At 51.6% G+C, this 24,370-nt stretch overlaps 8 protein-coding genes across 8 annotated transcripts; 4 read left to right on the top strand and 4 right to left on the bottom strand.

The window, feature by feature from the left end:
* Positions 1-108: 108 nt before the first annotated feature.
* CORC01_00769 (uncharacterized protein) lies at positions 109-993 on the bottom strand (the record flags this gene model as incomplete). The annotated part of the gene is made up of 1 exon (XM_022612426.1): positions 109-993. One exon carries the CDS (start codon positions 991-993, stop codon positions 109-111), a length of 885 nt encoding a protein of 294 aa, XP_022481043.1.
* Positions 994-3,714: 2,721 nt separating this feature from the next.
* On the bottom strand, positions 3,715-4,271 carry CORC01_00768 (uncharacterized protein; the record flags this gene model as incomplete). The annotated part of the gene is made up of 2 exons (XM_022612425.1): positions 3,715-3,955; positions 4,048-4,271. The coding sequence occupies 2 exons, from the start codon at positions 4,269-4,271 to the stop codon at positions 3,715-3,717; spliced, it is 465 nt and encodes a 154-aa protein (XP_022481042.1).
* Positions 4,272-5,090: 819 nt separating this feature from the next.
* Positions 5,091-5,903, top strand: CORC01_00767 (superoxide dismutase; the record flags this gene model as incomplete). Its single annotated transcript, XM_022612424.1, has 4 exons — positions 5,091-5,138; positions 5,196-5,248; positions 5,314-5,716; positions 5,781-5,903. The coding sequence occupies 4 exons, from the start codon at positions 5,091-5,093 to the stop codon at positions 5,901-5,903; spliced, it is 627 nt and encodes a 208-aa protein (XP_022481041.1).
* A 2,277-nt stretch (positions 5,904-8,180) lies between these two features.
* Positions 8,181-9,948, top strand: CORC01_00766 (uncharacterized protein; the record flags this gene model as incomplete). The annotated part of the gene is made up of 3 exons (XM_022612423.1): positions 8,181-8,221; positions 8,266-8,679; positions 8,730-9,948. The coding sequence occupies 3 exons, from the start codon at positions 8,181-8,183 to the stop codon at positions 9,946-9,948; spliced, it is 1,674 nt and encodes a 557-aa protein (XP_022481040.1).
* Positions 9,949-11,727: 1,779 nt separating this feature from the next.
* Positions 11,728-14,065, top strand: CORC01_00765 (uncharacterized protein; the record flags this gene model as incomplete). The annotated part of the gene is made up of 6 exons (XM_022612422.1): positions 11,728-11,863; positions 11,962-12,463; positions 12,516-13,071; positions 13,127-13,354; positions 13,414-13,686; positions 13,757-14,065. 6 exons carry the CDS (start codon positions 11,728-11,730, stop codon positions 14,063-14,065), a joined length of 2,004 nt encoding a protein of 667 aa, XP_022481039.1.
* A 331-nt stretch (positions 14,066-14,396) lies between these two features.
* On the bottom strand, positions 14,397-15,030 carry CORC01_00764 (CFEM domain-containing protein; the record flags this gene model as incomplete). Its single annotated transcript, XM_022612421.1, has 2 exons — positions 14,397-14,740; positions 14,802-15,030. 2 exons carry the CDS (start codon positions 15,028-15,030, stop codon positions 14,397-14,399), a joined length of 573 nt encoding a protein of 190 aa, XP_022481038.1.
* A 4,366-nt stretch (positions 15,031-19,396) lies between these two features.
* Positions 19,397-22,827, bottom strand: CORC01_00763 (uncharacterized protein; the record flags this gene model as incomplete). The annotated part of the gene is made up of 15 exons (XM_022612420.1): positions 19,397-19,701; positions 19,775-19,866; positions 19,914-20,034; positions 20,085-20,288; positions 20,349-20,358; positions 20,425-20,483; positions 20,549-20,627; positions 20,695-21,073; positions 21,128-21,154; positions 21,214-21,413; positions 21,494-21,648; positions 21,710-21,765; positions 21,823-22,271; positions 22,324-22,376; positions 22,437-22,827. The coding sequence occupies 15 exons, from the start codon at positions 22,825-22,827 to the stop codon at positions 19,397-19,399; spliced, it is 2,580 nt and encodes an 859-aa protein (XP_022481037.1).
* A 316-nt stretch (positions 22,828-23,143) lies between these two features.
* On the top strand, positions 23,144-23,398 carry CORC01_00762 (uncharacterized protein; the record flags this gene model as incomplete). The annotated part of the gene is made up of 1 exon (XM_022612419.1): positions 23,144-23,398. One exon carries the CDS (start codon positions 23,144-23,146, stop codon positions 23,396-23,398), a length of 255 nt encoding a protein of 84 aa, XP_022481036.1.
* Positions 23,399-24,370: the final 972 nt, after the last annotated feature.

The following is a 24,370-nucleotide window of genomic DNA, read 5'->3' as shown; positions in this document are numbered from 1 at the left end:
CTGTATGCTTCATGTCATATACTTATGCCTTTGCGTATCGCATCGTAAATCAAAAATCGCTGTTATATAGATATGCACTTTTCCATCCAAAAAAACCATTGAAACCACTTAGTAGGTGTAGACCTGCTCAGGGCCGAGGTCGCCGAACTGTCCGGAGCCGAAGGGGCTGGAGGGAGCAGTGGTAACAGGCTTGCCGTTAATGTCAGGGACACCGAACCAAGCAATCTCCTTGCCATAGACGACGGTGATGACGGCAAAAGCAGGACCAGGTTCGGCAACGTAGCCACATGAGACCGTGAAGTTGGAGCCGGAGGTACAGGGCTGGTCGGACCAGCTCTCAGTGGCCGCGTTGGAGCCGGGCTCGCGGATGATGGTGCAGCGCTCCGTCTCGTCGTCAGTCTCGATGGCGAAGTTGTAGTCACACCCGTCGTTCTGCACGCCGCAGTACCGGATCAAGTCCTTGATCGTCCAGGTCTTGTGATCGACCGGCGTGGGGTTGGGATATACAGGAGGGGTTCCGCCGGATCCGGGGGTGGGGGTGGGTGTGGGAGTGGGTACCGCGGTTGGGTAGGTGAAGTAATTGGAAGGGCATGATCCGGGGTGAGCAGGGTTGCAGCCACCCGGGATGCCGGGGATGGAAGTGAAAACTGGCGCGGGATTCGCGGTGACAGTAACGGAGGCAGTGGCAGCAGCAAAGGCAGTAGTGTAGGTGAAGTAGGAGGAAGGGCATGATCCGGGGTGAGCCGGGTTGCAGCCGCCGGGGATACCGGTTGGGGTGGGCTGGGTGAGGTTGGCAGTCGCACTGGCGCAGTACTCGCGGTTGCGAGCGTTGTCCTCGCCGAGGCAGGCGGTGAGAGTGCATGAGCAGGCAACCTCTGCTGTGCCGGCATCGACGCAGGCATTGTAGGCATCCTCGCAGACGTCCTGGCGGGCGTTGAGAGGGGCCGCAGCAGCGGCGGAGGCCATGGCCAAAACGAAGACGATCTTATTCATCTTGTTGGTTGGTGGTGTGTTTGTGGAGTTATGAGTATTATAATTATATGTGAATAGGTATCGAGTCCGATTGCGGAAGTGCTGTAAGAGTGACTGTGGTGCTGTTGATGAAGCTGAGTGTGATGATGAGAATTATGATATTTCAGCAGCGATGTTGCAATGTTTATATTCACATTTCGAGAGACGTCGTAAGACTCTCAAAGTTAATCCCTTCGCCTCCATTCTGGCGAGAAACTCCAATATCTCGTGTTCGCCTGGGTGGGAGAACCTCGTCTGTGGAGCCGAAAGAGCGGGAAACAAGCTTCTAAGTTGCTCGTATTGACTAGCAACCCACCTCACCTTAGCCATTCGCCCCGGCAACTAACCCTTTAAGGTTGACAGATCAATGTCTCCACTGGCCTCATGATCTCATTGCTCAGCTAGCGCCTGGAGGACCCCGTATTTGTGGCCGGGGTTCAACAGACCATTGGGCTGTTTTTTAGTTCCCAACCTTGCCGAGCTTCACCAGAACGGGCAGAGGCTCTGCGAAAACAGAGTTTCTTTGACGTCAGAAGCATGCTGAAAATAGACCCTGATTCTTTTAGCTTGGGACGCGGAGGGGCAGGGTGCCAATCAGTCCACGAGAGACCCTCTCTTCTCTGGCCAAGACCGCGTTAGTCGGTTGCTGCCGAACGGCCGATCAGTCCGGCTCCGCTATCCGCCAACCTCTTGGCCGAGTCGTTCAGCCGAGGAAAGACACTGCTACACTAGAACATCGGCCGACCATTGATTTTGCCTCCCCCCACGAGTCAAGCGATGCTACGTTGCTACCGAAAACCAAGAATAGCAGAGGCTAACCCGAGGTTTGGGAACAAGCGACTTCTGTTAAAAGGCTGAATTCATATTGGCTTTGCTCTCACCGAACCCAAGACACGCTGTCTCACCTTAGCTTGTCCTGTCAGGCTTGGCACAATCATCAGGCAAAATTTTCTTGATTCTCAATGTTTGAAAATTCTTTACCCGAGCGAATGCCTGGCCTGAAGCGAAGACACGCCGGCAAACTAACTGCCAAACGCGGTCATCGATTGCTGCCTTCCTGCAATAATCCGTCAAACCGAGGATTCCATGCATTCTCGGCTGCCGGAAATTTTGTGCCAAAGGCGAAAGTCTTTGCGGGATTTTGCCGAGGAATGTTTTTGGACGTAAAGTGACATCACCTCGTCTTCGTATTTCATATGGAGCGCCACTTTGCATGGTGCTCGCAATTCACACCCAGACGAGAGGCCGTCGAATGTAACAAGACATTTTGCCGTATTATAACACGTAGACTCATTATATGGAGGTTTTAGCATCCTCAACATGCAGTTCGAGTTGCAGGTTCGTTAACGTGAAAATGATGGATTTAGTTGTAGAACGTGTCCTAAAAATGTCCGTGGTTAAGGCTTTTCCTTTCTCATACCACCGCCCTCTTGTTGAATTTATTCAAGACCGGCTACAATGTCAGTTTTAGCCATTAAAAACTCCCAAGCTTTCACAGGTGAGGTAAATTGCAGGTTGCTAGCTGGTACAGCAGCCCATCATTTAAATTTCTCCGTATCTACCACCCATAGGGTATGAATTAGGAGTCAGGACAGTTTTCAGGCATTTTGAAAGAAATATAGAGCCTCATAAAGACAAAATAGAGATGTCACCTTACCATCTCCAGAGAGACTCCGGCGATGAGGTCGTTATCATGGTTAAGATGACTGATTAACCCAACACGCAGCCGCGTGGCAACGCCTCACAAATAGCCCTCTATAGTTCAACGACAACATACTGAAGCTTGAATGCGGTCGAACGACACTGCAACTATCTGCTCACATGTCACAGCCTCCGTGTCCAACTTGAAAATTCTGAGTAGCTTTCAACTTCATATTTCTTTTCGGCAGGCCTTTGGTTAAGTCTTCGATATAGGAGGCATATTACATGTCCTCAGTTCCAAAGCTAAGATATTTCTAGCCAGTGCAACCCCGCAACAGCATCATCCATTTGTCTGAAAAGACATTCTGGTTTGAGAACAATACGAATATTAGCAAAGACGCCTCGAAATAAAACAATATTACCAAAGCTCTCTGGTCATTTTCATTATTGAAAGTCACGAACTCGTGCCTGACCAATTTTTATCGCAAGGTTCGTTTATCGGATCAACTCTTCTATTTGGTGCAAAAAGCTCATTGGTGCAGCTCCTATTGAGATCACTCGCACAATGTCTCGATGGAACGGTCTTGTGGTATTTAGAAGATACAATCATCTAATTTCAGACATAATGGGTGCCAGGCTTATCACTTATGGTTTAAATTGACAGCCACGATGCCCTATGAGAGACAACGGGAGAAATTTATGAAGCAAGTCTTTCACACATGATGTCAGATGACTTCCGCATTGGAACATGGTTGCACCGTGTTACGGATATATTCAGCGTGTCAGAACCTTTCCCATGTCGCCGTGTGTTAAAAGCGGGAACTTGGCACATGTTGTCATTGTGTTTCTGTAAGCGAAGCACTTTGAAATCCGAAGGCTCATAGATCAACGGCATTTCGCTTCAATCAATAGATAATGACGCTTATTCCTTCCATCCTGTCGCCGAACTCCAGTCCCAGTCCAATCATCGAAATCATCCGTAAATATCGGATGTCACCCTCACTCAAACGCCGTATGCCATGATCCAACTCAATGTCTCAAATCAGACCTGGTCCATCGCTCTCAAAGTGCATTCACAAAGTTGAACCCAACAATGCCTTCAGCGCAAGCATTATCCATTCCCGTCCCTGGAAAGATGGAAATTCTGCGACCGATGATGCCATCATCACCTACTTCCAACGATACCGGTCTCTGCAACGCTAGCTCTAGTATAGAACCGTTTTCGAGGATGGAGGCACCAGAGAACGCAAAGCGGTGGAATAAGCCGCATTCTTCCGGTTTTCGGGTGAGGTCACCAGACTTGCTGTCAGAAAGATTCTTGTTAGTGAACGAGCTTGAATGACATTTGTCCTCGGAGAGGAGAGGCAAATCCAGAGTCTTCTCATGTGAACTTACTGTATTACAACAACCATGTCGGAAAAGGATTGTAAATCACAGCCCTCTCCGCCCGTGATTCGCGCATGCGTAGCGAAAGTACACCCTGGTTTTCCCGGTGTGTGAAATGCGAGATCTCCACGGATTCTCGGATTAAGTGCTGACGGACTAGGCTGACTGCAGGGTTGGTTGAGGACGGCCAAAGCGCCGCCTCGGGGCTTGGTGCAAGTGTCTGGGCCGCACATAGTAAGGTAAGGTATTGGAGAGTTGGGAGAATGTTTGAAGTATATATACTCTTGGAGGTCATGCAGAATTAAGAAAACAGGAGAGTAATGCTCTTCAAAAAATACTGAGCCTTCACCACGCTTTAAACGTCTCGACCAACTCTGACAACTCCCTCAAGGTGCTCATTCTGTCTCTCTATCCCTGTCGTCCCAAAACGAGCGCGAACGGGTCCGGGCCGTAGCATTACTAACAATAAGTTGACCAATCATGACTCGTCGCTAACCCCGGAGTAGGCACTGGCGCACCCTGCACGTGGGTTTCCCGGTGAGCAAGTTAGAGCAATATTGATCATGTTTAAGCCGGTTTACATTACGCACCATCGCAGAGGACAGAGAAGCGAACCGTAGAAGAGCATTGCGAGGTTGAGGATGTTTAATGCTATAAAAAATATCTTGATTCAAATTCGATCTCATCACAGATGAGAGTGTGGAAGTCCCCACCTCTTCTATGTGAGTACTTTAGCACCATGATCCATGCCAAGTAAGAATGGAGCTGGTCAATGAGACGTCGGGAGGGAGGGCAGCCATCAAGGTGTTTGTCACATCCTCGGCCTCGACGGAGATGGAGAAGACACCCACGAATGCCGAGATGATGAAATATGCTCATATCTACCCCTCATCTGGATCGGTTGGATGTCTGTCTCGCCTGGAGCATCTCTCAACTTCAACACTTTACCTCTCCAAACCGATCATCTCAACTTCACTTCAAGACATCGAAAATTATCCCCAAGACCTACATAAAAAGCTAGCTCACCTGAAGCAACCACCACAGACTTCACAATGGCCAACGCTCAGTACACATTGCCAAAGCTTCCCTACGATTATGATGTTCGTGTCCCCTCACTGCCGGATAGAACCACTGCTTGCTGCAGCTGACCTCTCAAGGCTCTCGAGCCTCATATCTCGGCTCAAATCATGGAGCTGCATCACAGCAAACAGTGAGTAATGCCACATGGGGGAAAAAAGAGTAATACGCAAAGTGCTAACGGTCAAAAATCAACAGCCACCAAACATATGTCACGAACTTGAACAAAGCCATCGAGACCTACAACGCCAACCCCCTCCAAAGTCGCATCGGCGTCCTCGCGGCCCTCAACTTCCACGGTGGCGGTCACATCAATCACTCCCTCTTCTGGGAGAACCTGTCCCCGGCTTCCAGCCCAGACGCTTCAACCGATGCGGCACCGGCGCTGATCGCCGAGATCACCCGTATTTGGGGCAGCCTCGACAAATTCAAGGCGGCTTTCAATACCGCTCTGCTAGGTATCACTGGCAGTGGCTGGGGTTGGCTGGTCAAGGACGATGTCACCGGCCTCAACATTGTCACTACCAAGGACCAGGACCCCGTCACCAAGGGGGTGCCCATCTTTGGCATCGACATGTGGGAGCATGCGTACTACCTGCAGGTTTGTGATCACCACCAACTATGTACACGTGAGACTCGTAGAGACTGATCAATGATGGGAGCAGTACCTCAATGGGAAGGCGGCCTATGTCGATAACATTTGGAACGTCATCAACTGGAAAACTTCCGAGCTCAGGTTCTCGGGGAGTCGAGATGATGCTTTCAAGGCGTTGAAGGCGGTTCTCTGAGGGAAGCATGTCAGAATCGAACCCCTAAACAGTTTGATACACAGTGGATGAAAAAGATTGTCTTTAACGCAAAGTGTTAGCGCAGACGCAAGGAGTCCTAGGAAGCCTGGCAGTTTGTGAAGCTGCTGCATAGTGCAATGGATGGTTCATCTAATCTAGCCTGGCCAATAGCAACCAAATGGGGTGGCTGGGGAAAGACAAATAGTATCTTTCGAGGCATCGGTGTCGCAACGTGGTCCTTCGTTCACAACCCTGCCCCGCTACCCGGTCGTGTAACCTTCACCCGTGGAAGAACTTGGCAGTCCTTCATTCCAGACTATGGACAACTTAAGACAGTCTCAGATACGTGGATCTGCCCTCTCGAGAACTATGCTTCTACTCTAAGTAGAGCTTCAACATGGTCACATTGTGCGAGGATGAGTAAAACTGGTCCCCTCGTTCTCCGTGGCAGAGTGCACGCAGCACAACAGTTGCTTCGAACGCCTTTTGCCACGAATCGAGGCAACACCATCGCCTGGACGAGTGAGCTCAAGGTTTGGTCAGACGAAAAATCCGTCGACAAGTCTCGCCTCGAGGGGCATACCCGAGCCCAGCGGCTGGTCCTAATTCCCGAAGGTCAACAAAGACAAGTACTTAGCTACGGGTGTGAGACGGCCCACACAACCCGAGATGGAAAGCAAGCAAACGTGGAGGTTTGCTGATCCGTCCGAATTAGCGATGATTATTCCCGTCTTTGATTGATTGAAAAACTCCTGACCTTCTTTTTGGTATGAACGGGTTCTTCTAGACAGACAAACGTGCTTCTTGCATCCATCCCGGCGTGACATCTACGCAGCCCGCCTGTCTACTCCCGCAATCAGCGGTCGATGAAGCTGTCAATTCCACGGGATCTAGATGCATACTAGCCTGGCTGCATCACGCACCCCGCCGACATGACTGCCAGTAACATGAGCCGTGTTTTGATCTCTGGTGAAGCTAAGGCGTGTTCTCTGGATCCGGCAACCGTGGACACATTTTCTGATTTCCATGTTATCATGAAGGGTGCATGTGTTCTCTGTTTGGTCTCCCCCCCCCTGAGAGGCCGGAAACGCACAGCTGCGTCGATGCAGGCACACACGCGAGGCAGCGGCCGCCTCTGGTGTTGCACCATCTTGCTGGGGCCCAAAGCAACAAGCAAAAAGTCCCTCCCTGCAGTGTCATCTCATGTAATATGATGAATACGGCATCTGTCGTGCAGATGCTTGCTCAAGGATGGTGAACCCAAGTCTTTGGAATGGCTCGAAGCTTCACGAACTTTTACACACACAACCTCTGTGCGAGAAAAGCGGCATATTCTATCGTAGATGTGCCCTCCAACACATGAAAGATCACAGCATCTTACATCGATGGCTCAAACTAGAGCCACTAATTACGGCATGATACAAGCCTCGACTGGTTCGCTGTTTGCAATTCTTGTTTGACTGTGCGGATTGTTTCGCTGAGATTGCGTAGGACGGACACCCGCAGCCGAAATCAGAGCATCTGTAGCCGACTAGCCGTGCTCATTACGGCTCTACTTTCTCGCCAGTCAGACTGCCCATACATCTTTGCCATCGACTGGAGAAATCACTTCTACTAGCCTCGTCGCGTCTTTAATTGCAAAAAATCGATTGCTACTCGGCCTGACAGCTCGGGAGCTCCCTGCGAGCCATGCAGCTTCCCAAGTTGTAGCGTGGCATAAATACGTTTGCGTGGGGACGTGCCAAATGATGTGTTTTCACTATCCGGCAGTCCCGTTTCCGTATAGTGAAAGCTATTATTCTTAGGCCAAACGGTTTTGTCAAAGAATCAACATGGCCTAGCTTGGATAGAGTAACCATCTCTTGATCAGGATGTGACTCGAGCGTTGCAATTGGTGCGATTCCACTTTTTGCGACTTCGAAGACGACCCCCCAAGGACTGACTTGGGTCTGGCATGTAGAATCGAGACAGTCAGACTGATTGATGTGTTGTTGGCCCTCGGCGGCGGCCTGCATGCAAGGCCTGGTCGAAGTGCGTTCTAGACTAGGGGTAACAGGTTCCGCGGCGAGGGTGTCTGCCGTTCCTCCCGTTGGCTTTTGAATCGTGCATGTTATGAGCTGGCTGCTGTGCCATCTCCCATCGAGTCACGAAACATGTCTTTCTTGATATAAAAGTGTCAAGCCGCAGAGATATAGAGTGCTGATTCTCGTCTCTAACCAGCAAGTACCAGCTGTTGCGACATCACACTCGTTTGATACCCCAGTTTCTCTGCTCACCATGGTCCCCGTCGCTCTTGGCTTCGCCCTTTTGGGTCTTGGGTGAGCATTTCTCCATGCCTTCTTGGCTATTGCTGACTTTACAGTGCCTCTCTTGCGAGCGCCTTTCCTAATGCCAACAACTACCTCATCCCACATCCTCCAGCGACAGTCACCGTCACTGCTTGTGGCTCTCAATGTGCTAGCACTGTCACTGTCATCGAGACCTTGACTGTGACACCCCCGTACTTTCACACCTGCGAGCCATTTAGTACGAGCATCCCGGGAAGCTTGAGTTCCTTGACCTCGTCATCCAGCATTCTTTCTCCTCCTCCTCCTCCTCCTCCCGCGTCGTCCACCAGCTACATCAACTCTTCCACTCCAACTGGATCCAGCACTTCTTCACTTAGAATTGGCACGGTGTCCTCTGTGGCTCCAACTACGGGAGTCACCTTCTCCTCCCAGCTGCCGAGTGCCGGCACTCCGAGCTCCTCACTCACCTGGGGTGTGAACAGTACATCGTGAGCAACTGCCCTTTCCCAACAACTACTCTTGCTAATGGATGCTCCAGAACCGGTAGCCTCTCCAACTCTTACAGCTACGGTACAGGCACTGCTGGCACGAGCCAGACCATTGGCTCTTCCTCGAGCCTCTGGACCAACTCCACGCGCACTCGCGTCACTCGTACCGTCACCAAGACTATCCGCACTACCGGCACGGACTCGTCCACTTCTGCCAAATTCACAACTCCCACCATTCCGAGCATCCCCACGATCAGTATTCCTCCTCTTCCGTCTCTCTCCACGCGATCCGAGTCAAGCATCGCTCCCCCGGTTTCCTACACAGTAACTACACTTCCTACGACGTCGGTCATCAACACCACCGTCTCATCTCAGCTTCCCGGAGCATCAACCCTCTCTCCATCAACTTCCCGCACTACCAAGAGAACCACGGTTGTCGTGACTCTCACGCAGACCATACCTCTTAGCTCCGGGACTGCCTACTCATCAACCAGCCGCGGCACCGGAGTATCCAGTGGCCTTCCCTCTCTTTCATTCCTTACCTCCATCCGGCTTTCCACTACGCTCAGCTATCCTACCACCACCGTGTCCAGCTGGTTCAATACTACTCCCACCTCCCTTGGCAGCCGCACTGGGTCTACGACCTCCGTTGAGAGTACTTCTACAGGATCCACGTCTTCCTCAACCTCCGAGGCACCCTGCACAACTCATGAGAAATCCCCTTCCCCCTCGTCTTCCCCCTTGTCTTCGCCCGGCATCACAGTCTCCAGCGCTCTCCCCACCCTGGTCACACCCACAGGCACACCAACTTTGAGCAGCGTTTCCGGTGGATACGACTATCCTCCCTCCTCCCAGAACTCTACTGTGTCGCCGGGAACCACAATAGGCAGCGCCAAGCCGACCCTCGTTACCAGCAGCACCTCGGAGATTCCGGGTGGCTATGACACCGAATACCCAGCTCCGACTTCATCCCCGGGAACCACCATCTCGAGTGCTCTTGCAACTCTGGTCACCCCGACTGCCAGCAGCATCCCGGGCGGCTACGACTATCCTCCCTCTTCGTCTTCCAAGTCGTCGGAGACGTCAGCCTCGAACGAGTATCCCGGCACCACTGTGGCTAGTGCTCGACCGTCCCTTGTGAGCCCCTCTATTTCAGAGGCATCGCCCACTCCTACGACTTTCGAGACGCACAAGTCTGATGAGTACACTTCGGCTTCTACCATCTATGGCGGATATGAGTTCGGTCGTCGCCGCGCTCTAAGGGTGTGATTTGTATTGCGTACAAATTTCCGACAGCGCCAATAATGAAGCGAATTTTGGCAAGGCGTGATAGATTGTTATGAACGGGCTACAGGGGTTGGAGTACAAAGCTGGTGTTTCTCTTCTTGACCTTCGTTTAGACTTTTTTTTGTAAGGGCGTTGAAGATATTCAGGTACAGTAGGCATGAGATGGATAGTAAAGTGCAATGGGGCCAACTACGTAATAACATGCATGATACTGAAAAACTGCTTGGTTGTTATCGCTATAAAAGCATGAGGCGTCGTAGTTGGAGTGATGAAACCGCGATGCTATCCCCATACCCCGACTTCAAACGCATGCCGGTGGCTTTAAGTCTTGATACCTGTCTCTCATGTTTCAGGCCATGAGCTTAACACTCACAATGCTTGAGAGTTTGCAACGCCACACTGATTGAGTATGTAGCTACACTAGATGGTCGTTGTCCTAATGGTCGACGACATTGAGCCCCAGGACGCTCAAGGTCAGTTGAAAGGTGGCGACGCGAACGGGCAAATGTAGGACAAAAGGCGTTAGTGCTCGGACCAGCTCTCCCAGCTGAGGGACAAATGTCTCGCCGCCTTTGGCAACAGATACTCACGCGACTTTTCTGTCCTCTGTCCATGGTGTGTGTCTTGATAAGTAATTTTCTCCAATTTCTCATCATACCAAGAAATCCCTACTCTCTTCACCGGACGCGGATCATTCCGCAAGACTCTCAGTCGGAAAACTTGATTCGTCTACAAGTCCCAGTGTCTCGGTTCTAGGGCTGAACCGTGGCGGCAGTCGTCGAAGCTAGTGAAGATAAACTCAAAGCTAGCTATGCAGTGGTGAGCCCATGCTGTCCAGAGAAAAAGCCGGCGAATGTTATGCCTGGTGAAGTCGGTCACGCAGTAGTAGACAGCCTCTGGTCGTCTGCCTTGGCGTAATTTTACCTTCTCAGATGGCTCTAGAGAGGCTGTGATCGTGATTTGTCGAGTCGTACACGAATACCGCAAACGTCCAGTCCTTTTCCTTTGGGGTTTTCTGGCAACCGAGTCCGTGGCGCACCATCGCCCATGGGTCAAAGAGGAAAATATCACGCGGACCAAGAGGGCTTTGAGTTTCCTCACGGTCTATCAGGCCAATTATGACTTATAGAATGCGTTTTGTTAAGTCTCTGTCAGTCTATGATAAGACTACACGTAAGCATCGATTTCGACACAAAGGCATTCCATCCCCAGGTTTTGGAACCAAAGCGCGAGTCACAGCTTCGTCAGGAACAATCTCATCCCGATGGTTTTACCACATCCATTTATAAAGAAGCAAATATTGCGAGGATCTTCCTTCGTATCTACTCCTCATGGATTTGAGATAGGTGGGTAACTTTTCGAGTGCTCTCACACCAACACAAGCATGAGACTACGGGAATGGAGCAGAGCGCTGGGGCTGAACCAGCGCCAACGTTTGTGGCTCAAAGGGAAAGGCTTGGCATAAGCTGTCCAGCCCGCCAATTCATCTAGACTTTAAGACTTTACAGGCTTTCCCCGCATGTATGAATGGCAGCTTCTGAATGCGTCCAACTTTACTCTGCTAGCAGCTGGCGTGGCGTGTTCCAGCCAGCTGGTTGAGAAGACCTCTTGAAACGATTCTGGATAGCTCAAGCGAGATTTGTAGAAGTTGTAGATGAGGAGTATAATATTGGCAAGTTTTTTTTTAAAAAGAATTAAAGCACCCCTGTTGGAAAGAGTTGGTGAGAATAACGGTCACTGCACATTGAAGCTGACTCCAACATGAAATTCACGCACCTTTTCTGTCTAATTTCTGTGCTGTCTTCTGGGGCCTCAGCTCAGAACTTCAGTAATCTCTCGACTCCTGATGCACCGGCTTCTTCCGTTGCCAGGCCACCGGCACCCGCCAGCTCTCAAGGTTAGTAAATTGCATGGCAAATCCATCACGCAGATTTATGAGAAGAGCGTTGATCCCTTGGTTTTCATTCGGTTTTTTTCTGACATGAGAGCATTCAGAACCAGCCGCCTCACCAGCCGCAAGCAGTGGGCCCGACAACCCGCCAGAGGCATCTTCCGTAGTAAGACCTCCCACATCAGAAGCTCGTCCAATCTCAGCACCGCCTTCAATACAAATAATAAAGCCCTCATCAGAGAACCCAGCGGTAACACCAAAGATTGCTTCGGCATCATCTGGCGCGTCTGTATCACCGAATTCCCCAAAAGAGGCGGCTTCGTCAACCCAAGTCACTTTGTCTGGCCAACCGGCTCCGACTAGAGACGCATCGAATTCGGGAGAGGCTGCTTCCTCCAGAGTAATCGTCCAAACTGCAGGACCTTCGGCTAGCGTTCCAAAGTCGAACACAGCTCAGCGCACTCAAGTACAGTCTGATGCCCCAAGGGTTTCTGGCGGCTCGACATTCGTCCAAGTTCAGGGGACGGGAACCACCACGGCTGCTGCGATTCAGGCTTCTGGTACCCAAGGAATAAATATCCCAGGTGACGATTCATCGAGCCAAGTGTAAGCAATGCTTGACGTTCGAGTGGTCCAATATTCTCGCTAATTCTGAAAGGTCCGGCACCGGCTCTCTCGGGGCTAGTCAAGCTACCTATACAATCTCGTCGCCGGAACTGGCCACTACAGCCTCCTTTGCCGCCCAACCATCCGACAGCTTCCAAGGTGTCAACGAGACCTCGATCCTGGCGGTTCCGGAGTCAGGAACTGCCACACCTCCGGATAAGTCAACCATACAGCAATTCCAGGCCGAGCTCAATGCCAACATTCCGGCAAAGTCGATAAACAACAACAATGCCAGGGCACTTGCTATCCTCGAGACAGCCTACTTTGAATACTTTGCCAAAAAGGATCCTGCACCTGTCGATATGGGGAAGATCTCCATTCCGGCCAACATCTCAGAGTGCCAGAATCTGTACTCTCGGAGGCTAGCGAAGAGAAAGGGCCTCGTGGATGAGCTACTGGACTGGGTACCTCTAGCCTCGAGAGACCTCCGTGGTTTCAGCAACTGCAAAGCAGTTGACGCCATGGAGGTTGGAGTGTACTTCCACTACATGAGGGCCTCGTCAACGGCCGCTCGGCCAAACGAGTTAGAGGCCAGAGTGAAGTCACAGGTGAGCCGGCTAAAAGCCTAGCAATGGTCAACATGTCGGAACTGATAGTTTGTAGGTCGATGTCTTGAATGAAGCGTTGGGCGCAGTGAGGATCAACTTTCGCTTCATGGCACTCAACTGGTGGGAGCCAAAAGCAAACGAGGACTGGTCAAAGGTCACAAGGCGTGAGAGTAAACTCCTAGACTGGCAACGTCGGACGCGCGCCCCTGGAAAATTGACATTAACCGTCTGGATTGTGAATGGGCTCCGGAGCACTGATAAGAACGACCAGGAGCTCAACAGCGTAAGGTCTATTCAACGATGAGGCGATCAGCAAAGACTAACTAATGAGGAATATCACAGTACGTCACTTTTCCGAATCAAGAGCTTGATGAAGTAGACGGTATCGTCATTGAAGAGACGCATGTTCAGGGAGGAGACGCTACGACTCTTGTTCACGACGTGGGCCACTGGTTCGGTCTCGGCCACACGTTCAATGAAATCGGCCAGCAGTGTCTCATCCAAGACGGCTTGACCAACGCCACACAGACCTCGGGTAATCAAGACGTCGTGTACCAATGCTCACAGGTGACTTGTGCCGGCGGCTCACCGGTTGACATCAACAATTATATGAGTGTGAGTCTTCTACCGCCTCCAACTTGAATTTTCAAAGAACAACACTGACGCATCATTTTTCCTATAAAAGTACTCCTCGTGCCGTGGCCAGATTCCACAGAACGGCTTCACCACAGATCAAAAGGCGCGGATGTTTGCCAACGCGCTTGAATTCCGGCGCGGGTACGAGCCGGGAGAGTGCATGCCGGACGGAAAGGCGTCAGTGAGGAAGAGGTCCAGCATGCAAGACCTCCTTGATGGAAAGTGTCCGGATATCAGCAAACAGGCAAACATTCTCACGAATACCCCGTATAGCTTGGGTGTCACCCTCTTTGGGCCTTCAGCGGAGAATCTTGTGATTGTTGCCTGGGTTTGGGCTGCTGTGCTGTGGGTCATCTAACACAGCATCATTCATATTGTCTTTGACTTTTCAGAAGACAACAAATTTTGGACTATTGAGGCATAAAGTAGTCGAAAACGCCTTTTAATATTAGAAAACTTGTATTGCTTTTAAACTACATGCCCGATGCCAATATGCTTTCAAACACATGGCCGCGGGCAATAAACCTCCGCACCATGGCACCGGTGCTACAAACATTCAACATCAATCATGAGCCGTTTCATCACGCCCTTTTTTATGAATGTACATATTCCAAAACCGACAATCTTCCTCACAGACCGCTCCAGGTGAGCTCCACCGCCAAGAACCATGTCTCCAATCTTCGGGCTGCTTAGATAGCAAGAGCACCGAGAACAAGCATTGCGAGACCACCGATGGGGGCAAGACCAGCGGCTCCAGCCTGGGCGGCCGAAGTGGTGGCAGCAGCGTTACCTGAAGCGGTGCCGCTGCTGGCGCGGGTGGTCGACACGATGACAACGTCGGTGGCGGTGGGGGAAGTAGTGGCGGTCGAGACGGCTGTGGTGACGGGAAGGCTCAAGGAGCCGCTAGCCTCGGTGGGGGGGACCGAAGAAGCGGCAGACGCAGCCGAGGAGGAGGCGGCAGAGCTGGCGGACAATGCACCACCACCGGCGGCGGCGGCGGCGCAAAGCTTGTCGGAGGCGGGGAGGACCTGGTCTAAAGGGAGGGGAGGTTAGTTCTCTGATTCTACTCCCGTGGTGAATGGATATGGACATACTCAGCGCAACGCCGGCACCGCAGGCTCCGACGACGCAGCTGGTGGCGGCGGCCTGAATGGCGGACTTGTTCGCGGGTGTACAAGTACAAACGTAATCGCCATCCTTGCAACTGGTCGCCGAGGCCGTGGCATCCTTCAAGCACTGTCGAGCACACTCGGGGATGATGGTAGGGTCGACCTGAGCGGCGACGACAGCGGCGAGGGCAGCGAGAGCGTATGCGTACTTCATCTTGAATACGGTTGGGTGATGTGGCTCTAAGGCTGGGTGTGATAAGACAATAGGCGACAGCTAGTGCTGGTATGATAGAGACAAGCGAGTGGATGGGAGACGAGAAAAGGAAGTCTAGTAGAGCTGAGGGGAGTAGGGCTTTATGTAGATAGAGGCTGGAGCAAAGTCTGGTAACACCCTGATGCCTCTCATCTACTTGGATATGGGCGGGATGTTTGGACTGGGTTTGCGTGGAGGCCCATCACGGAAAAGAAGGAATTACATGGACCCGGTTGTCGAAACCTAATAAACAAGGTCCTCAGGACTGGAATGGGGCAAACAGCTCAAGGTCCGCTTTCTCCTGCTCAGTGAGTTCAGTGACTACCGACACGCACTTGGAGTAGTCAAGGGAACCCGGGGGGATGAGGGTATGGGTGTAAGGCAGACGAAGCAAAAGTCTGGGGGAAAGTGGATAGCCGAGACCCCAGTCGCGCGAAGCGGTTGCTAGGTCCGACTGGGGTCAGCATGGGCATGCACGTTGCAACGATATGATGAAAAAGAACAGAGAGAGAGAACAGGGCCTAACTCGTAGTTCCCCGCGTATACCCGGCCTCTGCGGGCCTCAGGGTTGCGCCGATGATCGTATAGAGGAGAGGCGAAGGTTACAGAGGAGCAGGGGGGCTGGACGGGGTGAAATACCGGATTAGATAGTCTTTTCCGTTAGGACGGAGATCATCATGGGTCCAGACGAGGCCAGGGAAGTCGATTTGGTGACCTCTTTAGCTCAGTTCCGAAGCCTGGCCACCGCGGCGCGTATTGGAGAAGTGGTGGGTGTGAAGGGCCGCAGTTTGTGCTCGGTACACCTTTCGCTGTACATGTGAAGAAGGAGATCGATTCCCTCCAAGGAGAATGGCATATTGCAGATGGACCCGGGCTTTGCGGTGTTGGGAAGCTACATTTTTGTGCGTTGGATCGGGCGCAATTTCGGGGTCAATTCGTATTCTCTCATCTTTGTCGATCGCTGGTATGGCGCTTCTTCCACGGGTGCTGAATCATAATGATTGGTGAGATTGTTGTTGAGATTTGGTGGAAGGTTCTAAGTTATCAGTACTCTGTATTTACCGATTGAAGTCTACCCAGGTGGAAGAGTTCTCCTCTCGTTGTCACCGTCCTGGTCAAATCTGGGGTGACTGGGGGTGATGGCCGGAGCATTTCTTGGCTGCTTGTCGCGCTGCAATAGGTACACAAGGGAGACATAGTCATTGGCTGAGGATTTTGACACCATCAAGACGTATTGATCCCACTGTTTTGAGGTTCCTGGACCGAGCTGTCAAATTACCCTTTGGCCGTGGTTTGTGACCATCCCGGTGCAGTAGGTTTGGGGCTTTTGAACTCTGCAAAGTCGATCCCAAAGATGGCTGCGTAGTGGCTGGCCTAAGCCACAAATCCAAAGGCAAAATACCTTATTGCAGTGTTGGGTGGTGACAAGGTGAGCCATCTTCTTGCATCGAATGTCAGGACACAGGAGAGACGCGCAGCCAGACTTCTCATGTATTACAAAAGGTAAACCAGCTACAATGGTGTCGATACTGCGTCACAATGGTGTCCGAAAAGACGGATGAGAGGAAGACGCAGACAAAGGCAGATAGAAGGTGGCCAGATGCAGGAACACACGGCAGCCACCAGCGCACTTGATGATCTCTCCGAGCATGGCAATCCCGTCAGGGTAACATCCGTGTGTCATGTTCGCCCTGATTGGGCCTGACTCACCACTCCTGTACCAGACTCCAAACCATTCTCGTCCTTTGTGAGGCCCTGAGGACGTGGACAAGGACAAACAGCTCTGAGGAGGGGGGGCAACATGGCTGCTTGTCTGGGAGAGATGCCAATTTCCCCCGCACGACGCCATTCCCTTGTTGGAAGAGCGCGACCTGGGTGGTGTGCCCCTGTGCCTGACTGTTACCTGAGTAGTGTACAAGCCTGCCGAGGTGAGCTTGCTTCCTTTTCCCATCTTCCTGCAGGGAAATATCGAAAATAGCGGCAAGCAGACGCAGAAGGAAAAAGCATCTGATTATGGGACATTTGTAACTGGCGTTGGTGATGGAACAAGCTGCACACCATACTTGCTTCTGCCAAATGTGGACACGCCATGACACTGACACTGACACTGACATTGACATTGACAGAACTGACAGGAAACCTGCCCATCATTTTCTTTCCGTGGGATGAATCTGAGCGCTGCAAATGCTGAGATGAACGTCTCTCGTCCCGTCAACGGTTCGTCGCCTCTGATTTAACTCTAAACCAGAGCGAGCGGGAACAGAAGAACACATTGAGGAGGATCCCGAAACTGGCTCTGCCGCTCCTCTACAGGGTATCAGGCTCTGGCTGGTTGGAGCCCAGTCCGGTCCTTTTGCTGGGGGTGTGCAGGGATACGCCGGTGAATGTGGCTCGACAGATCGGCCGGCCAAGCCGGCTTTGCCCTCCTACATCTCCTCCTCTCCTCTTCCCCTCTTGATGTCCTCCTCTTCGCCTGAGACCTGAGCTGCGTTGTTGGCGCGTATTGGTTACAGGTCACAGCTCCCCCAACGGCGCGTGTCGCACTTTGACCTAGGCCATCCGAAAGGGACCTCTTTATCTCATCTCGCGGCACTGACGGCAGAACGGTCTGTGGACACTGGACAGCTGGTAGCTTTCCGGTTGTGTGGGGATAAGACTTTGCGACTAGACACCAATAGTGCCTGTAGATAGTGCCTGTATGATGGTATTGGATCAACGTCCCCTTTTCGGTTCTCCTTCCAATGCCAACTAAGTCAATCGTCTGAGAAGACATCATCTGGCCTGGGAGGTCAAGTCTCGTGGCGATACGATTTTCGGCAAAATTGCCTCGGATTTGGCACGAGTAGTGGAAACCTCTCCATCGCGTTTCGCTGTAGTATAGAAAGTCCCGCGCCTCGGGAATCGCAAGAAGGATCTTACGTCGCTTCGTCGGCGCGTCTTACACCCTGGCTAGCAAGCGTCGCACCAGGCGACTTGGGGTGTTTCTAATGAGCCGTCTGACGTTGAGAGGGGATGCTCGGATTCCAAGAATTTCCGAGCTGAAGCTGCTGCTGAACCCGAGGCTGCTTGTGACAGGCGACACGACTCAACGCAGGCGATGAGTGCCCTGCTTCTGGCGTGATAGGGGGGTAGCGTTGACTGCGATCCGAATTATGTCTTGACATACCTGGCGGCTTTTGGCTACGGTCTTTTCGTTCGTTTGGAGGTCTGCGCTGTTGTCGGCTTGCGCTAATTACCGTTGTTCTCGGCCCTCTTTTCTTCCCATTTCTTTTTCCTTATCTCTCTCTCTCTCTCGGCGTCTTTCCGCATCATTTTGCTTTTCCACCTCATTGCTGTCATCGGCCATCTGCCATGACTTGGTTTGCAAAAATCTCCGCAGGGTTGCAGCGGATTTCTGGGCCCGGATGCAAACTTTTCTTTCCCAGGGGCCCGGACATTTTCCGACCTTGACGTGGCACTTGTTGCTTTCTGCTCTAGACAGTTTGCTCGGGCCGTTTGCTGTGTCGATAATTTAAGAGTGCTTGAAAGTTATTGCTTATTCCAACTGGTTAAGAAGCCTACAGTCTTATCCGGGACTCCCCATGGCGATAATTTAATTAATGGGAGGGACACACACAATCGGGCTATTGCACCACTGTATCGACTTGCGTCGAGGTGTTTCGAGAGTAGGGAGACATAGACGGAGCCTACGATGGAGACGAAAATGCATGGAATCATCAGCCTTTCGAAAATTCTTGGAAGAAAGTGGGAAGACGGAAGATCGAGCGGATTCTCGCGTCTTAAATGCAATCATAGAGTTGGTTCCAGCTCGTCTGTGGCTGAGCACGACATCCGGGGGGCTGATGAGGTCAACCACATGTGGTGACAAGAGTTATTGCTTGACCCAACATACAATAGGCTGGTCATCGTAACTAAAGCTATTCACGGGCCATGTTAAGATGCAGGTATCTCGACGCATTCTTTTGTGCTCTGGAAATGGAATCAGTAAGACAGCCCGTGTGTTCGTAAGGGACACGATTTACTTTGCTGGTAAGAACCGGACTCTCAAGACCGTTGATGATAATCTTAGTTGATTGGAATTAGACCCGGTTTCTTATATCTCAAGACTGGGCTTAACTTAGCTTATAACTTTAATCGGGTGGAAAGTCTAATATCACTTGATAGAGGTTAAATATCCGCCTGTATCAAAGCCTAGGGGAAGTAGAATGGGAGGTCTGGTCCTCCAAAGAAGGTCTCTTGCCTTGACAGCTATTCAATTCGTTCTATAAACAAAGAAAAGCGTTCGGAGCTGAGAATGACGCGGAAAGATTTTTAATGCTGGAGCATCTCACAAATGCATAGCCTCCTTGATACGTCCTAGCTGTTCCTCAGCCGTGGCGATCTCATCACCCAAGCGGCGCCTGAGCACCGGGTTTCCCTCGCTTTCCGTCGCTATGTTCTCGTTTCTGATCAGGTCAAAAGACGCCTCGATAACAATGAGGTTAACTTGAATGTTAGCCTCTATACTGGCCTGCAGTTCATCGGCCAAAGCATCCACTCGTCTTCTGAAGTCTCGCATGTGTGTCTGGAAAAGGTCGTGTCGCTTGATCGTGTCATTGATGATTTTCTTCCGTCTCTGGTCGCTTCCGCCTCCTGTTACGCTCTGTCAGTCGTTCGTCTAGCCAGGGGTTTTTGGGTGCGGTCATGGTTTCCGTCTCGGACTCACCGAACTCGTGGTTGCAGGATCTGTACGATCTTTCCATTGCTTCTCCTATGAGAGAGGTCCGAATTCCGGTAAGAGCATCGATTCGAACAGTCCTGGCAGGATGGTTAGAATGAGACGAACCAATTTCCGATAAACATACCCGAGGTCAACGCTGAAATTATCGCACAAAGCTTGCACCTTGGAGGTGAGGATAGCCTTGCGGGAAAGCAGCGCTTGACTGATAGTCACGGCCGATCGTGGGAAGGTTTCAAACTCTGCTTCTAGAATCCTCGTCAGTCGACGACTGAACAGCCTTCCCTAAGCGACTCACCAATGTACTCAAGTGCCTGATCAACAGCAGAATCGACAAGTGTGACGTTTCTCTCCAGTTCGTTCACGAAGAATGAACAGAGTCGGTCCCACTTTGGAGTCAGGTTCGCGACCATGCCGGAGATGATCTCTGCGTTCCAGTCGCGATATCCAATCTTGTCAGTGCAGTGGTTACCATACTTGCGACAGAACGCAGCGTAGCTCACTTCGTTGTTTAGTCAGTACAACATGCCCTTGGGACGCTAATTCCATGTTCCAGACTTACTCGAATGCCACTGGTGTCACGGTTAGCGAGACGTGGCTACTTATCTGAGAAGGAGATCAAAATCTGATTTACTTACGTCTTTCCAGTCATCGCCAGCGGCGACGGCTTCCTCACTCCACTCACCAATGCGTTGCTCTGTAAACAAAGACTTCTATTCAGAGCCATGGACACGAAGACGCGCGGAGGAAAAATAAACTTACCGTCATAGACACGAGTTTTGAACTCTCCTTTGATCATCTTGCCGATACGGCTTAGGTCTGATCCTCGCCCCAGCAAGGCCTACATATGTACGCGTATAAATCAGCTAGAGGTCGCATCTAGCCCTCTGATAATCCGCAGACGTTACCCTTCTGAGCCGACGATCAACATTATCAAGAGTCTCGCGGACAATTCGTTTCTGCTCTGCATCCGCACTTCCGGCGCCGGACTGAATCCACAGCGCGACGTCGCCGATCAAAGCCGGGATGTCATTGACGACAAATTTGGTGGCGATTGTAAGCTGAGTGTCTGCGATGATGGCGAGGCAGTGTTTTCGCAGCGTGATGATGCCGCTCAGTCGCAGCGAGGGGAGCGCCTCGTCCCGCGATAGCCTGCGCTTCGCCCAGTAGTCGGTGTTGCTCACGCAGAACACGCGCAAAACGCCGGACGGCACCTTGTCGCCGTATTCAACTTGGAGCTGTCTAGTGACAGCCACATTTCGAGTCTCGATGAGATACTGCTTGAGTCTATGTTCGCCATCTCAGCGCTGAAGCTTTTTTGAGTTGTGGTGCTCTACTCACTCAAATCTCTTCTGTTGCAGAGTCTTCCTGACAGTGGGATTATAATCAGCTAGTGACCTCGGAACATAAAGGCGATTGGTAGTCACCTTTCTTTTCTTAACCCGTGTTGTATTTTGATCCATTCGTCCTTTTCCTTTTCCGTCAGCTCATCGTCTTCGTAATCCGCCAGCTGAAGGTTCTTCTCGTCAATCTGAATCTGCGTGGTTGTAACTGCGTCGCTTAATTGTTGTATTCGTTTTGCATGCTGGCCTTTCCAGTCCTTCTTCGCCTCCGTGGCGCGGATATCCTGCAGGAGAGTTACTGACATGTAAGTCGTGACAAGATGTGAGGGGAACCCACGTCAGACTTGGTGCAAACAACGCTCACGTTGGACAAGCCCGCCTTCTCTGCGAGTTGGAAAACGCTTGCAACGCCAGCGTCGGTGGTTGCACGCCCTATGTTACAAATGGCAAGAATTTCGTCGCACTCGATCAGATATCGCTCCGTAATACGTCTACGCGCCGAGTTCAAGTCCCGAAGCCCTATGATGCGGTCAGCTTCGGAAGCCCTTTACCGTGCTGAAAACAGAAGATTTCGACGTACCAGGCAGATCCACGAGCACAAGTCCCTTGCTCAGGATATGAGAGTCGAGAGACACTCTAATTTGAATGTCAAAAATTGTGTTTGTACCGAACCGTGCGACAATCGAGACTTACTTGATCTTTCGAATAAAAGGCCAAACTGCAGGCCCACGTACCCCCGCCACCTCGGACGTCAGCCGCATCAAGAGGCTCGAGCATTCTTCAAGAGTGTGTATCGTATGCCCACCGCCGACATTTGGAATCACTTCATTCAGCCATGATTCCAGAGTTGACGACACAAGGTCCTCCGGCTCTGTTGTTAGGAAATCCTCACTATCAAGCCGACCTCGGAACATTGCTCGGAAGGTATCGCGAGCGACACCAGCTTGCTCTCCGGAATCGCTGACCTCGTGGGTATCCATTTCACCCGCGTGCAAGTGAAAAAGTCGGTAAGACTGCAGCAGTTCTGAAACTTGCATCTTGAGTTCTTCGTACGTGAATAACTCCACCTCGACGAGGAAGCTGGTTCCGGTACGGTAGTGATATTCGGTAACAACACAAGTACACGCAGCTCCGCTGTTGCTCTACGAAGGGTCAGCCGTTGATGCCTTGACGTCCGAACTGTTGACAACCTACGGTTCTGGCTAATCCCTCTTGGTCCAGAAGCGAATTCAGAACGCTGCTTTTCCCTGTAGCCTCGCAGTCAGTTATATAAGTTAGGGTACAACGCAAAAAAAGGGATGCTGTACCAACACCAGAGTCCCCAACGAGACCTACGATTCGAGTTGACGGACACTGAAAACGAGACAATTCTTGTGCTTGACGATGCAGTTTCTTGATGGTGGAGTCAGGGCTGATGTGGAGAGGACTACCTTCCAAGACATCGACTAACTGAGACATCAGGGCCTTCGCATCGCCAAAGGCGTTTTGAAATGCTGCGTCGTGGAAGCGGTTCAATGGAAGTTCCTCGTCCTTGACATCGTGAGGCACAAGGCTTGTTCTGGACGCCGCCCGTGAACGCCGAGGGGGTCGTGGCTGCAACAGAGGCTCTGCAGTGTCTGGGGTATCGGAAGTCTGCGTGGAGGTGTGGGCGTCTACGCCGTTGGCTATATCTGAGATGGCATCTCTGACATCGGACATTCCTAAGCTCAATGGCGTTGGGGTGCGATCCGAGATTCCTAGCCGACTAGCGATACCTTCAGCCGCTCTGAGCTCATGGGGCGAACTCGTTCCCTCAGTGCTCGCGCGTGGAGTCGTGCGCGAATCCTGGACAGGAGAGGTGAGCGGTGGGGGGGAGATCGACACTACAGGGGTCCAGGCATGGCTGGTCTGGCTGCTCGGAGTGTAATTAGAGGTTGGGCTCCCAGAGTCTCTCTCGATAGAGCGAAGAGGTTCGTCAGCCGAGTGTCTCTCGGTGCTGGGATCTATTGGGGTCGCTGAGCCCCGAAAGACAAAGATGTCATCTCGCAATGGAGATGGAGAGAAGCTTGGGACAGAGCCGGTAGACGGTGTCGGAAAGCGCCGCGACGGTGAACTTGGGGCTGTCGAATACCAGGAGACCGGCGATATCCTCTCAGCAGAGGGGGACAGGGGCTGCCCAAAATTGGACGCGGGACGCGAGATCGAAGAGGAATGGCGTTGCTGCTTTATAGTCAGATTCCCAACTCGCGAGTGGTCTGGTTCAGCTGGGGACACAACACAACCTCCATGACAAATTACGACTCTGGTCATATCTGACTTGTATAGTTTGTGTAATGTTATCTCTCTCAATAAGGTAGACGCTGGCTCAGGAGGAGAATAATTTCTCTTCGGTACGAAGGGCGGTCACCAATCTATTTAATGTGCTGAAGCTGCTAGACGCCTGCATCCAGCTCGGCCCACACTCATAGCCCCCACGCGGCCACCTGTCTCAATCCAGAGTTCCCAGTCGCCGAGCTCATCCACTTCCAGCTCACTTAGGAATAGAGAGGGGTACAATGTTATCAGTTACTGCAGGCTGAAAGAGGCGCAGACCTCCTGTTGGTTTCATGGCCCCGGTTCCATGACCGAACCAACGACGACCGGGGCTACGGATACCACACGCCGCAGCCACCCTATTGGACAGGATCAACGAATGGCCTTGCGTGATCCGGAGTCAGCCTGGTTCAGGCTACCCCGATTCCACTTGTACGAGTCGTTCTTGAGGGCTCAACGATTCGCTCTTGTAAAGGTCAAGGTTCGGGCTAGGCGCCAGGCCAACTTGGTGCACCTCTGGCGCCTGGTTCATTTCAGTGTGGCCATGAAGGGCCGGCCGGTTGGTCGTTGAATTTTATATCTTTCGAACTAGAGATGTAGAACGGGCGGACGTTTTGCTGATCGGCGTCTAGCTACGAGTACTACACTATAGTTTGTAGGTATGCGAGGGTAGGCAGGACAAGAGCGGGGAGCTTATGTGGACAGCATAGGGACAAAAAAGATCAGGTATGCATATATATATATTTATGTCTCTTTAACTTCCTGAAAAGAAAGAAGGCTAGCTAGATACCTTGCTCAGGTTTTCGCAATCACTTTGCAAAGCGAATCGGACTCAAATATTGGGTAGAGAAAAAAGAGAATCCAAAAAAATGTTCCCACACCGAGGTTCGAACTCGGGTCTCTCCGGAACGCTTCCATGGGACTGAAAGCGGAGTATCCTAACCACTGG

This window comes from Colletotrichum orchidophilum (assembly GCF_001831195.1).
Source record: "Colletotrichum orchidophilum strain IMI 309357 chromosome Unknown Scaffold_4.1, whole genome shotgun sequence".
Lineage (NCBI taxonomy): Eukaryota > Fungi > Ascomycota > Sordariomycetes > Glomerellales > Glomerellaceae > Colletotrichum > Colletotrichum orchidophilum.
Note: the sequence above shows the minus strand (reverse complement) of the source record. Positions and strands in the feature narration are given on the sequence as shown.